Here is a 15,578-nt window from a genome sequence, read left to right as displayed (position 1 = left end):
GAGTACATTTGTAGAAAATTGAATGTAAACTACAATTTTGTAAATTGTAATTTTATTTACTTATACTTTTTATTTTAAATCTGTAATACCGAACATTAATAAATTTAATTGTTTTTTAATATACTATTCTTATTTATTTGTTATATATGTTCATACATTTCTAATAAAATAATATTTCCCACCAAGATTTTCTATTTTTTAATTTTATTATTCACAATTCATATTAAGGTAACAATGGGTCGAAGAAAAATTGAACGAACAGAAGCTGAAGTAGCAGAAATTAAAAAAGCACGTAATGAAAAACGAAAAGAGCAACGACGTAATCGATCGACGGAAAAGAAAAATTGCATAGTAACTCAACAAACCGCTCCTATTATAATTACATCTAATAGCGTATGCATTCCAAACAGAACAAATGTATCATTAATCAATAAATTAAGTACGCCAGAACATTACAATAAATTTATTAATTATACTTTTAAAAATAAAGTAAACGATTTACTTGCTACTCCTTCAACATCACGTGATATAATTCCGCTTACGTCAAATCAGTTCCCAAGTCAGCAATCTGAACAAACTAATAGTACATCATTGTCCCCAAGACTAATAGACTTTCAGAACTGGTCCTCGGAACATAATTTTAACAGATCATCACCGGTCCTGTTTACTGAGTCTCAGAATTTTCTTTCTGAACATGATTACAGTACATTATCACAGCCTACATTTACTGAACTTCAGAATCATCATTCTGAGCATAATTATTACAAAAAAACAATTAATCAATCTTCTAACAATGTGAATTTTACTAATGAACACTTGATTCAAAATGAATCGAATGTAAATAATATAATCGGTATAGATAGAATTCAACAAAATTATTTAGGTGAAATGAATGTTAGCTGTCAACACTGCAATGCAAAACATTTTAGTGCTGAAAAAGTATCAAATAAAGCCAATTCGTTTAATGAGTGTTGCCGCCACGGAGAAGTAGCATTAGAATCTCAGCCGGAATTTCCGATACTTTTGAAATCTTTATTTGAAGGAACTCATGAGAAATCTAATAACTTTTTTAATCGCATTCGTAATTTCAATAGTTCGTTCTCTTTCGCTTCTTTTAACGCTAATTTAGTTGATTTATCTTCTCAAAGACGGGGTCCATATTGTTTTAAGATACAAGGACAGATTTACTATCAAATAAATACTTCTCTATATCCAAGTTCAAATGAATCTCCAAGTTATGGTCAGTTATTTATTGTGGATACTACCGAAGCAGTAGAATGTCGATCTAAAAGAAATGTAGATTGCGATGTGAATCTTCTGAAAGACATCGACATAATATTACGTCAACATAATATTTTTGCTAAGTCCTATCAAATGATGAAGGATGTATTAAAAAATTCATCCGTGATTGATGAAAACGGTGGTATTGTTGAACCTGAGTTGAACTTAATTTTTACACTGAAACCTGGTATGGATGTTAGGCGTTATAATTTCCAAAGGGTCAATGAAGTTGCAGCAGTTTTCTCTACGACAGTTGACGGAGAAATTCCTGAATCTTATGTTACGGTTCAAAATAAGAATACAAAAACTTTTCAGTATCTAAGCACGATGGATCCTAATACCGAGCCTTGGGTTTATCCCTTATTTTATCCAACCGGTAATCAAGGATGGCATGAGTCTATACCTTACGTTCATAAAACTAATCGAAGGGTAACTCGGGCGGATTATTATAAGTTTCATTTAGCTACTCGTGACGAGTTTAATGTTTTCTTAATGGGACGTCGTTTAACCCAACAATGGATAGTTGATAGCTATGTTAAAATAGAAAAAGATAGATTAAATTATTGTAAATTTAATCAGAAAAAATTACGTGCTGAATCGTATCAAGGTTTATTAGACCATCTTCATTCGCGGAATAATAATAGTGATACAAATTCAAACATAGGTAGAATTGTTATTTTACCTTCAAGTTTTCCTGGGTCAGCACGTAATATGTTGCAACATTATCAAGATGCAATGTCCATCGTACGGATATTTCGTAAGCCAGATTTATTTGTGACTATGACCTGTAATCCTAAATGGCGTGAGATTTCGGATAATTTATTACCTGGACAAAGCGCTTCAGACAGACCTGACTTAGTTGCACGCGTTTTTGATTTGAAAAAAAACGCATTGATTAAAATGATTGTGAAAGATAATCTTTTTGGTGAAGTTGTTGCGTATAATTGGGTTATTGAATTTCAAAAACGAGCGTTACCACATTTACATATGTTGATAACGTTGAAAAGCAATTGCAAAATAGTAACCCCCGATCGTGTCGATGAAATTATATCTGCAGAAATCCCAAATCAAACGAATAATCCTATATTGTATGATATTGTTTCGAGAAACATGCTTCATGGTCCTTGTGGAGATTGGTGTTTGATTAACGGAGTTTGTTCAAAAAAGTTTCCTAAAAATTTTCGTGATGTAACAACGATGGATGAAAATGGATATCCTTTTTATCGTCGTCGAGACAACGGAACAACATTCACGCGAAATGATTATGTCTTCGATAACCGTCATGTAGTTCCTTACAATGCAACTTTATTAGTAACTTTTAATTGTCATATTAATGTAGAAGTCGTTTCCTCAATAAAAGCAGTAAAATATTTATATAAATACGTATATAAAGGTCACGATAAAGCAGGAATAACAATAAATGGGAGGATACCAAATGATCAACCTGCATTAAGTATAACCGAAAATCGAACATCAAACGATTCGAACATCAATACAATTGATCACGATGAAGTTCGTAACTTCGTCGACGCTCGCTATGTTGGTCCTGTTGAAGCTGCTTGGCGAATTTTATCTAAGAATTTACAAAATAAAAGTCATTCCATTATTCGTTTACCAGTACATTTACCGAACCAGCATAGTGTTACTATAAATGATGATTGTAATCATAATGAACTCCAAGAAGCTTTACAAAAACAGACTATGTTAATCGATTATTTTTCTTTAAATGAACGAGATACATCTGCTCGGCAGTACATATACAGTGACATTCCACGTCACTACGTATTTAAAAAAAATAACGAAACTAAAATTTCATCTTGGCAGCCACGAAAAAGAAATTTCAACGTTATTGGTCGTATGTATTCTGTTAGTCCTTCTCAGATTGATTTATTTCATCTCAGATTATTATTAATACACATTAAAGGTGCGAAAAGTTTCGAAGAACTTAAAACAGTGAACGGAATCATCTGTGATACTTTTATGTCAGCATGTTTAGCTGCCGGATTGATCGAAGACGATCAAGAATGGAGACGTACGCTTAATGAAGCGGTGAGTTGGATGATGCCACGACAATTACGCTGTTTGTTTGCCCGTATACTGATTCACTGCCAACCTCTTAATCCAGAAAAACTGTGGGAGGAGTTTAAGTTAGCAATGTCTGAGGATGTTTCTAGAAGATTAGGCTTAGAAGAAGGACAGAAAAGAGCTTACGTCTATATTAATTCTATCCTTCAACGAGAAGGTCATAGTCTTTCAGTATATCCTGGCATGCCACAAATAAACGATATTGAAATTTCAAGTGATGATGAATTATTACAAAATCCGACTCAAGACCAATCACAATCATATTATGACAAACTAAATATTAAACAAAAAGAAATTGTAGATTTTATTATAAATGCAATTGAGTGTAACACATGCGATATTCCTAACTGTGTCTACATAGATGGGCCTGGTGGATCTGGAAAAACGTTTGTTTACACGACGTTATGTCAAATTCTGAAAAATAAAAATAAAAATGTTTGTACAATGGCGTATACAGGCATTGCAGCGACTCTTTTACCTAATGGAAAAACTGTTCATAAAACATTCGGTTTACCTGTTCCCATGTTTTCTGATTCGTCATCACATATTAAGCCTAATTCAGTTCAAGGTGAATATTTAAAGAATGTAGACGTATTCGTTTGGGATGAAGCTCCAATGTCACCTCGACACGCTTTAGAAATCATCGACCGAACTTTACGCCACATTATGAACAATGACATTCCTTTCGGAGGAAAAATGATGATTTTAGGTGGTGATTTTCGGCAATTGCTTCCAGTCCAACCTAATGCTACCCGAACTGAAACTGTTAATATGTCCATTAAATATAGCGCATTATGGATACATTTTCAAAAATTTTCATTAACCCAGAATATGCGAGCTTTACCAGAAGAAATTGAATTTGTACAGTTCTTATTAAACGTTGGTGATGGAAGTCTTAATAATTTAAATGATGAATTAAATCTTCCTGACATGTGTTCAACATCAAAAAATAATGATATTGTAGATAATGTATACGGTAATATTATTAGAGGTAAACGTTATACCGAACTTACAAAAACTGTAATTTTATCAGCTAGAAATGTAGATGTAGATGCAATCAATCGAGAAGTGGTTGCTCTTTTAGATTCATCAACGGAAAAAATTTATGCGGCTGTTGACAGTACAGAAAATTGTGACAATGGTAATATGGACGATGCTATTTTACCCGAATATTTAAATACATTAAATCCACCCAATTTTCCTCCTTACGAACTACATTTGAGGCAATATGCTATAGTCATGTTGATTAGAAATATAAACTTAAGCGAAGGGCTTTGTAATGGGACAAGATTAATCGTTGAAGACTTGGGAGTTTTCGTTTTACGGTGTAAAATTTTGACCGGTGATAAAGCTGGTGATATTGTTTTTATTAATAGAATGACATTGTATTGTGAAAATATATATCCTTTTACTTTTAAAAGACGCCAGTTTCCAATTAAAGTAGCGTTTTGTATGACCATTAATAAAGCCCAAGGTCAAACTTTTGATAAAGTCGGAATTGATCTCACCAAAGACGTCTTTAATCACGGTCAATTGTACGTCGCTTTTTCGAGAGTCCGAGCTTGGTCAGCATTACAAGTTTATTTAGATCCTACTAAGACTAATAAATATGTAAAAAATTTTGTATTCAAAGAGATTTATTTATAACTTACGTTTAGAAATTCGAATGATCGTTAATTAGCGTTTAAATATTTATATATATTTTATTGGAGTACAGTATATGCTTATCCACACGCGCGCTTGCGCGCGCAACATACACTAGTTTAATTTAACTGACGGAAACGACGACGATCCCAATAAATTAGATTTAAATGTGTCTTCGTCAGATGACTCAGATTTTGCTTTCTGGTCACCGTCGATTTTCGAGTCTGACATCACCTACCGAAAATTTCTTTAATTCGGTATTGTGCTACCGAAAGATTATCAATGACACACGACTCAAGAATGTGCAGCCAGCGAATCGGCTTAATCCTCGATAATATTTCCAGCCACGGAAAGAAAATTATACGTGACACTGCACGAAAAATTAATTATCGATTTTTTTATCACAGCTCGAGAACACTTTTATCACAACTCGATTTTCACTAATGGTCCCTCGAATTAACACTGATGCAGCATAACGTCCATAAGATGCCCAGCCATGACCAGCGGTGGTAAAAGATATAAACTGCACAATGATAAATGAAATCGCTGCACTAATTAAATCAAAAATAAATTCACACAAAAGTAACTGTGAGTACAAAATCACGGTCTCGCCGATTAATCGGCAACGTGACAAAAATATTCACGGCAAAACGACACGAGAACTCGCGAGATTTTAATACACCGTGTAACGTACGTGTTCGACGCTTCCCTTAAAAAAAAATCACGTCAGGGTCACCAATTTAGTGGTTAAGGTAATAATATGAATTATTAAAACCAGCTAATGATACACTGGTCACAAAAATTAAGGAATAGAAAAAAAATTCGGAATTTTCGGGTGATTTTCAACATGCTGTAACTCGGTGATTAAAGGTCGTAGAAAAAAAGCGAAAAAAGCAAATTGTAGCCTCAGGTTTCTAGTATTCGGATTTGGACCTTAAATTTATCATGCACGGTTCCGGAGTAATCATGAGAACACCGACGACAAAGAAAATTTTCAAAATTTTCGCTCGTCTTCCAACAAGTCTATGGGCTTCAATAAATTTTTTTTGGATCGTCCGACCTTGTGATTCTTTTGGGAAATTTTATGCCCTTTAATTTGGTGGCCTAAAAAAGTCTCTACGACGATTAAGCGCTGAGTTATCATTGATTAAAGCAAAAAAGTTCATTTTGACTTTGATAATCAATAACTCCGGACGTATTAGTGTACAGAAAATAGAAGTAGGGTTTTAAAAACTGGAATACATTTTCTACAATGCAAAATTAGTGGCTTTTAATGGAAAAATTTTTTTTTAGGCGATAATGTTTATTAAAAATTAGGTCAAAATTCGCATATTTAAGGATATTCGGAAATCTTGCTATAACTTTGGATATAACGGATAAACAAAGAATATCGTCGTTTTTTCATCAACCTCAAAGTGTCCCGAAAAAACCCTGAAAATTTCAAAGCGCTGCAATTTTTTTTTTCTCAGTGTCCCGAAGCTTTAAATTTATCGATTTAGCCAAAAATCGCATAATTAGCGATTTTTTGGTTTTCGATCATTTCGTCAATTTCTAAAAGGTTTTTTTAGGGACAAGCTTTGTTTCTTTAATCAAAAACAGTAATTCTTGGAAAATAGAAAAAAAAATTTTTTGATTTTTTTTTTTTCGATATTTTTCTTCTTTATCAGCTTCGAAATGATTTCGATGTTAAGATCCAATAAATTTAAGGTCCAAATCTGAAAACTAGAAACTTGAGGCTACAATTTGTTTTTTTGTTTTTTTTCTACGACCATTTTTCACCGAGTTACAGCATGTTGAAAATCACCCAAAAATTTCGAATTTTTTTCTATCCCATAATTTTTGTGACCAGTGTATTAAACAAATGTTTTATTTGAATAACAAAAGTAACACAGTAATTGTAAGTATACAGTAAAGAAAAAATGCTTGGATGCGTGTATGCAGTCCAGCGGTCTATTACTCATTGTCTCTACGAATGAGGTAGAGACGTATAAATGAAAAATCGATGTTCGACGTAAACTGCCGAAAATTATCGATCGCTTCAGCTAGTAGCAACGCTACATATATATATATATATATATATGTTGGGAATTTAGGTATGGTAATCGTGAATGAAACAAATCAATTTATTAAACAAATGAATATTATATCTTTTATTAAAAATACGCGCTCTAGGGTATGTCTTCACTCCTAAGAGATTTAGCTTAGACTAACTTATTCTTTTAATATTATTTAACACTGAGGTCCACTAACCTCTCCTCTTTTTGTATAACAAAGATCTCTAAGTTCAAAATATATATATATGAGTGCAAATGAAGAAAAACATATTGCCTTGCATTTACTTGGAATCTCTCGTCGACCCATGTACCTAAGGTCATAAAATTTGATCCATGCTAGCTTTCTTTTTCTTTAAGTAAACATATACATATTTTGAACTAAACTCAAATATATATACTACAACTTAAATGCAACACTGTTCGAAATATTATTTCGAACAGAATATTTAGTAAAGAGAAATATTAAATAAAATATATATAAGAATAAAGATTGATTTTTGTATAGAGAATCCAACACGCCCCCTCAAAAATTAATCTTTAAATAAAAATAAAAAAATTAACTTAGCTTACATAATCATAATACTAATTATAAATGATACCTTTACAATAAACTTATTATATCAATTAATTTCTAAAATTAAATTGTAAAGACATATCCTTTCACGCAATCTGGGGGTGCGAACATTATGGCCCAACTAATTTGCAAAGGGATTAGGAAAACCCAGAAAAACCTAATCCGACCATTTATCTTAAATATTTCAATTATACAGTCTATAATATATATATACATACAATATATTCAACATAAATATATTCTTTAAAATTATTTCAAATCCATTTGTGTTCTGAATTCCACAAATTTTGGTTCAGCCAAATAATTGGTCAGTGCATCAGCAATCTGTTGATCTGTAGACATATAAATTAGTTTTAATAAACCGTGCTCTACTTTGTCACGAAAGCAATGATATTTTATATCGATATTTTTCGATCTTCTATGACTTGATGGATTATTCGCGATACCAATACAACCATTTTTATCTTCATAAATTACTATTGACCCTAATATAACTATCTTTATATTTTCCGCTAATGATCGTAACCACAGTGCCTCTTGTGCAGCTTCATACAGAGCCATATATTCAGCTTCTGATGATGAACCTGCTACAGATGCCTGTCGTTTAGATGCCCAGCAAATAGTACAATGATCGAATAACTTGCCTAATCTGCGTCTATATAACCGCTGATTATTTCTTTATAATTATTACGGGTTTATGTTAATCTGATATTACTAGAACTCTTTAAATATCTTAATACTCTTTTCAGATACTGCCACAGTGTTTTTATTGTTTTTATTCATATATCTACTTACGATATTTTCTGATATGCTTAAATCTGGTCGTGAACAAACCATTATGTACTTTATACAACCAATAACACTTTTACATGGCGCATCATAATTTTCATAATCATGCATATTAAATTTATTTAAGACTGAGTTGATGTATGCATTTTGATCTAATGTTATTACATTATCTTTTCTTGTATTTTTTATGCCTAAAAATGATCTAATTTCTTTTAAATTGACCATCTGAAATTTATTCATCAAATACTCTTTAAAAATATTCATAGTATTCATATCTGCAGTTGCTACAAAAAGATCATCAACATATAATACTACATAAACGTTCTTTAAGACATCTCCTAGATCTAAAATATAAATACAACGATCTACAGAAGAATTTTGAAAATTTAATTCTTTTAATGTAGATTCAAATGCTTCAAACCAGCAGCGTGCAGCCTGCTTTAAACCATACAGAGCTTTGTTCAATTTGCACACCTGATTTTTATCGCATTTGACTCCTTCTGGTATTTTCATATAAATTTCTTCTTTCAATTTGCCATTCAAAAAAAACTTTCTTCACATCCATATGATGCAGTAACAGATTATTCTGATTGACAATTGCAACTATGAATCTAACACTAGTCATTTTAGTAACTGGCGCAAAAGTTTCATCATAGTCTACCATTTATTTTTGACTAAAACCTCTAGTAACTAATCGAGCTTTACATTTATGTGGATTTCCAAATTCGTAATTTTTAATTGTAAGTATCCACTCACAGTCTACAATATTTTTATGTTTAGGTCTTGGTACCAATGTCCAAGTATTATTAATACGAAGTGAATCGAATTCACTTTTAATAGCACGCTCCCACTCGACTCTATCATCCCTATTTTTTAATCTCATGATATGAACTAGGTACTTTGCCGGTAATTGTTTGAGCGGCCATTATATAGTCATCAGGTATACTATCCTCATTATACGAAACCTTCGGATGCCCTCTAATCCTATCACTCCTCCTAGGCTCTAACAAAACTTGTTTATCACTACGGTTTTCTTGAGTGAAAGACTCTGAAGAATTTGTGTGACCATCTGTTTCAATTACAGATTTATTAGACTCTCGGTCTACTGCTTCATTTTCTTTTTGACTAGTTTCTAATATATCTGATTTACCATTATCAGATTTATCGTTGTTAGCTACTGGTTTTGACACAGTGTCAGATGCACCAGTTTTAGAGTTTTCATTATTAACTCTTTCAGACCTCATTTCAGGCCTGGACTTTAAGAAATTTACTTCGTCCACAATGACATCTCTAACAACGATGAACCTTTCAGTACCCACGTTCCAAACTTTATACCCATTTGGTGCATAGCCTACTAGTATCCCTTTAAAGGATTTTTCTTCAAATTTTGTTTTAGTAGTTTTATTGTGAATGTATGCAGTAGAACCAAATACTTTTAAATACTTTAATTGCGGCTTTTTATTATGCCACATTTCGTATGGTGTTTTGTCTTGGCTAAGAGCTCTTGTCGGAGTTAAATTGATAAGATATGTAGCAGTAAGAACTGCTTCACCCCAAAAGCTCTTTTCCAAACAAGCACCTGATACCATTGCCCTAGCTCGTTCAGTTATTGTTCTAACCATTCGCTCAGCTACACCATTTAATTGTGGGGTATGTGGTACTGTCAAATGATAGCTAATACCTTTTGTCACACAGTAGTCTTTCATCTCATTTGATAGATATTCTCTACCATTATCTATGTATAAATTTGTAACTGATAAATTAAAATGAGCCTCACTTTTAGCTACAAAATCTTGAAATGAAGAAAATACATCTGACTTATAAGTGATTAAGTAAACTGAACAGTAATGAGTAAACTGATCAATGAAAAGTACATAATAATTTTTATTATCTATTGTAGAAGGAGTGATCGGACCACAAACATCCGAATGTATAATAAACAATGGTCTCTTTATATGATTTTTATTTTTAGCTTTAGAAAAAGGTAATCGCGCTTGCTTTCCATTTATACAAGCTTCACACAAATTATCGTTCGGTACAACCTGATCTATTTGTTCTAAATCATTTACCATTTGTTTGTTTTTCAATTCTAAGAATTTAAATTTACCCATATGACCTAACCGTTGATGCCATAATTCATATTTATTTATTACGTTTTCTATCTGTGTAGTAGAGTTTACCATTTTAATATCAACTATAAATTCAATACCAATTAAATTATTTAATGGCTTACCTTCCATGATGGATATACCACCTTTATTAATTTTTACCCCTTTCTTATCTGAAATGACCACCATGCCTGACTTCTACATCTTTGACACCGCTGTACGGGACTGTATATGACCCCTTCTATTACTCCTAGAACGCTTACGTTTGTTGTCATCTGGATGAAACCTCTTTTGTTTCTAAAATAAATTCTCCGCCTTTTGCTCAGGACAATTTGATTCGTCTCTGGAGACTATCAAAACTTTGAGCAATAATCGCTCTGTTTGTAAGACAATCAGACGTGTAAAATTGAAGAATCTTCTTTTTTTTTTCTTCTTTCAATTTATTTGAGGCTCAGCAATAATCACTTTATATAATCACGGCACAAACTATTAAAGTAAACTAAACTCAAAATTTTATCACTATTCATTATGTAATTATTATTCAGCACATTATTATCAGGAATTATATTTAATTTTATTTTATTTGAAAATGATTATTTATAATTTATTTTTGTTTAATTATTTTAATCATTTAAAATCACATGCACTTCAATATTAAAATTAGAAAATTTGATAGTAGATTTGATGTAAGATGATTTTCAAATTTTTATACTATTCAATTTTTTTTTTGATAAATTAATCTTTCTTTCACGATTTTAATACACGGCGTATTCTGGGCCCATAACCTGTTGGGAATTTAGGTATGGTAATCGTGAATGAAACAAATCAATTTATTAAACAAATGAATATTATATCTTTTATTAAAAATACGCGCTCTAGGGTATGTCTTCACTCCTAAGAGATTTAGCTTAGACTAACTTATTCTTTTAATATTATTTAACACTGAGGTCCACTAACCTCTCCTCTTTTTGTATAACAAAGATCTCTAAGTTCAAAATATATATATATGAGTGCAAATGAAGAAAAACATATTGCCTTGCATTTACTTGGAATCTCTCGTCGACCCATGTACCTAAGGTCATAAAATTTGATCCATGCTAGCTTTCTTTTTCTTTAAGTAAACATATACATATTTTGAACTCAATTCAAATATATATACTACAACTTAAATGCAACACTGTTCGAAATATTATTTCGAACAGAATATTTAGTAAAGAGAAATATTAAATAAAATATATTGTGACATCTGGAGTTGTCCGGTCCTCGGCGAATCTCACGTGTCCACGTAAAATTCAGTTCATTATTTTTTGGTTGTCTCTGATTTTAGTAGGTGAATAATAAAATTAATTAGGCACCTGCGAAGCACACGGGAGTGATGGGAAGGTAGAGGTAAGGTAACGCGACTGGTAACCGGCTTCCGACAACGATCCCCGAAGGCTCTGGTAGGTGGAGATTAATTATTGTTAATTTAAGTTAGTATTTAAGGATTAGTATTAATAAGCTAGAGAAACTTCCACTCACTCCTTCGGAATAGGACCGCAATCAACCCCAGAAGACCCGCGGCTAAGGCAAAGGGGAAAAACTCGCAGCGAAACCAACGACCGTCAGCCTGTAAGCCACGAGCAGTTCGAGTTTCAAACGCGAGAGCACGCGCGCCATCAAGCCGAGCCATGGACTCGAGGGATCACTGTGGAACAATTTATGGTACCGCTGGCGCCATCTCGGAGGCAGCAGCTGCATTGGGCAAGAGAGTGGGGAGTCGCGTGTGCGATCCATGTGATCGGAGGTGTTGCAGCCATCTTTGGTGGAAGCCTGTTGCTGTCAACACGTGTTCGAGAATTGTTATTTTGCCGCGAATTACATCATTTGCTCTGCACGGTTTTTTTATTATTATTGCCAAGTTAATTATTGGATTGTTCGAGTGCCGCGAAAGCAAAATATTGTAAAATAACAAAGAAAAGAAAAAAAAAAAAAACAAATAAAGTACGGAAAACCAATATAAATATTGGATAATTATTCGAGTGCCGCGTAGGCAATTGCATTTTGTGATCCCGTCACCAAACCGCGTGTGCTTCGCGAGTGTGTTGAGGCCAGGTTGTTGCCGCACGCCAGAAGGATTCGAGTTAATAGCACCTCCAGGGTCATCGAGAGCTGGACAACACCATACCATCTCCGTGGCGATCAGAACATCGGGTGAGTGGGAGTTTGTACTGCGTTATCGGTCAATTTTCTTTTATTATACCCTGTATTTGTGGGGTCGTTTGTTTTTTTTTATTATTGATTATTATGATTATTTGAACTTGTTGTTATTTTTTTTTTTGTGTTGAACTGTGCATTTTTTTTTTGGGTGAGTTGTCAAGCCAGAGTCCTCGTGCGTTGCGTGGTCGTCACGCGTGAATATTTTTCGTGCATAATTTTTATTTGTTTATCGCATTTTTTTTTGTTTTTCTTTTTTTTTTACGTTGAATCCTATTGCGCTCGCGAATTCAAGACAGTTGTTTTTTTTTATTTTTGGTGTTCGCCGTCGCTGCGGGTACGTGCCGCGAGTGTGATATTAATTATTCTGTTCGAATAACGCCGTAGGGCATTTAGTAAGTTCTTTTTGAGAATAAAAATAATTCGCGAATCTTAGTTTATATTTATTTTTTTTGGTTAGTTTTTTTTTTATGGGCATGAATAAATAAAATAAGGGATTACATTTCGTTTTTTTTTTTTGGTTTATTGCTGTTGATTGCGTGCAAACAGAATCTCGCGGCTTGACAAATTAATTCAAGGAAGTAATAATAAGTTTGAGCGAGTCTCTGAGCGGTAATTATACTGGTATGCGTGTGGTATGATCAGTGTGTCGCGTGGTATGATGTTGTAGGTAATTTTATTTTAAGGTGAATACGCGAAACTATGTAATGATTGTACTGTAGAGAACTGCGTAATCTATTGTTTGTTTTGATTAAAGTGCTTAATACGCTGTTTTCTTTTGCCCATAAAATTTCTCTTGTTTTTATTTAAATAATTGTTGCGCCAGTACCAGTCGGAAAAATATCCAGACCCAACTCCTCCCGCCGTCCAGGAAGCTCGTTTTCCCTGAACCCTCCACACTAGTGATTTTCCGCGTCGCGAGTTTGGTAATTCTCTCCAAAAATTACCTGGCGTCCAACGGGTACTGCAGGTAAGCCATAATTTAATTGCACAGAGAATTCTCGCTGGTTAGATTCCCAGTCGAGAATTTCTCGTGACAAATTTTGGCGCCCAACGTGGGGCTCGAAAACGAGAAGGCGCGAATCTTCGGGAGAGAAAGAGAGTTGAGTGATTATCCGTAATTTATAAGTAATCGTAGTCGGGTCGTGAAAATGGATCACGAGGGGGCGCCGCAAGGCCCAACGACATCGACGGCAGATACCGCGCCGCAGGTAGTCATGACGACAACCACGCAAGCCCAGAATCGGGGATTGGCACCTGTCGGGGACAGTGTGCATGTACCTGAGGACGGTAATGATTCCGATACAGGGTTGGTACCGCCAATACCCGCGGATGACAGGGCGCGTCAGACAGACGCGGACGCCGAGTATGCACGCGACCTACAACGGCGCCAACAATTAGCAGCACAACGGGCTCAAGCTGAGAGTCAGAGGCTCGCATTGGAGGCGGCAGGCCGGGAACAGGCAGAACGCGAGAATCGGCTGCGCGAGCGAGAGATAGAAACCGAAGAACGACTTCGAAGACACGAAGCAGGACGGGAACAACCCGGGCAAGTGTACGACGAGTGGATTTATGCCCTCACCGAGCTACAGATAGGTGAGATGCTTGAAACGCTGAACGCTAACCCGGTGGGTAGTTTGGAGGTGCTACGGGACCGGCTCAGTCGAGCGATACGACTACCGATGTTCCCCAATACTACCTGGGCACCGGAGGACCAGCCACTAGCCGCGAGGGGGCTCTTGCGAGACCTGGCAACGTGGCAGCGACACGCGGCAACCCCGGCAAGTGTTGTCGCGACCGCAGTAACGACCGTGGTGATGACCACGATGGCGAGTCCTCGCCAGCAGCTGATGGGACACCTCGGTGCGGGGACCGTAGTTTCTAGTTCCGCCGCGTGTAGCATGCATGTACATTATCCCCTACCGTATGTAGCAGCCCATATTCAACCGTCATACGTTCCCCCAGGAGGGAATATGAATAGAGAGAGACCCGGTTTCGCGCATGAGGCCATGTATCCGATGGCAAACTCGACGAGGATGCTAGCGAATGTCCAGGATGTCCCACGTAATACGTCATCACCGCCGGGGGAAGCCGGGGACGTCAGGGGAAACCTCCCCTGCCGACCAGCACCTGGATCATGGGCAGGTGAAGCACACTACCAACCTGCCATGTTTGAACGCGTATCGAAGTGGAATTTAAAATACTCCGGCCATAGCCAGATGCGCGTGGAGTCGTTCCTGAACCGGCTCGACGAGTGTCGCGAAACTTGCGGGCTCGGCGATGCCGATGTCCTGGCAATCATGCCATTATTGCTGACCGATCTGGCCAAGACTTGGTGGTCTCACGCTAAGACCCGAATCTTATCCTACCCTCAGTTCTGCCAGGAACTAAGAAGGCGTTTTGGTGAACCGGCGGTGGACTGTCGACTCCTATCCGAGGTTGTCAACCGCACGCAAGGTCCATTAGAGTCCGGACTGGACTATTTGGATGCAGTATTGGCCATGTGGGCCAGAACGGATTCACAGCTACCATTAAATTTCCGTCTGGATTTCGCATTTAATGGCTTACGTACGGGTTACCATCAGACGATCCGTCGTAGTCAGTTCGATACGTTCGAGCGATTGTACGAGCTAGTCCGCGAATACGATAGCCCGCGGAGCAGACCGCAACCGCGGATGCCGATGCCACCCAATGAAAGTGTGGTACCGGAATACGCCTACCACGCGGATCGGTACGCAGCACCGGATCAGAGAAGACCACCGCGAGCTCACTCTGCAGCGGTGGATGCCCACGCGAAACCCGCCACACCGCCGGGCAGCCCAAAGCTAAGCCGACGGCAAAGAAGGG

General features: G+C 36.0%; 1 protein-coding gene across 1 annotated transcript; it reads left to right on the top strand.

The window, feature by feature from the left end:
- The first annotated feature begins 234 nt into the window (after positions 1 to 234).
- Positions 235 to 5,792, top strand: LOC130676918 (uncharacterized). Its single transcript, XM_057483424.1, has 3 exons — positions 235 to 3,580; positions 3,668 to 4,901; positions 5,789 to 5,792. Exons 1-3 carry the CDS (start codon positions 235 to 237, stop codon positions 5,790 to 5,792), a joined length of 4,584 nt encoding a protein of 1,527 aa, XP_057339407.1.
- The last annotated feature ends 9,786 nt before the right edge of the window (positions 5,793 to 15,578 follow it).

This window comes from Microplitis mediator, chromosome 11, assembly GCF_029852145.1.
Source record: "Microplitis mediator isolate UGA2020A chromosome 11, iyMicMedi2.1, whole genome shotgun sequence".
NCBI classification, from domain to species: Eukaryota; Metazoa; Arthropoda; class Insecta; order Hymenoptera; family Braconidae; genus Microplitis; species Microplitis mediator.
This window is presented reverse-complemented; position numbering and strand designations above follow the sequence as displayed.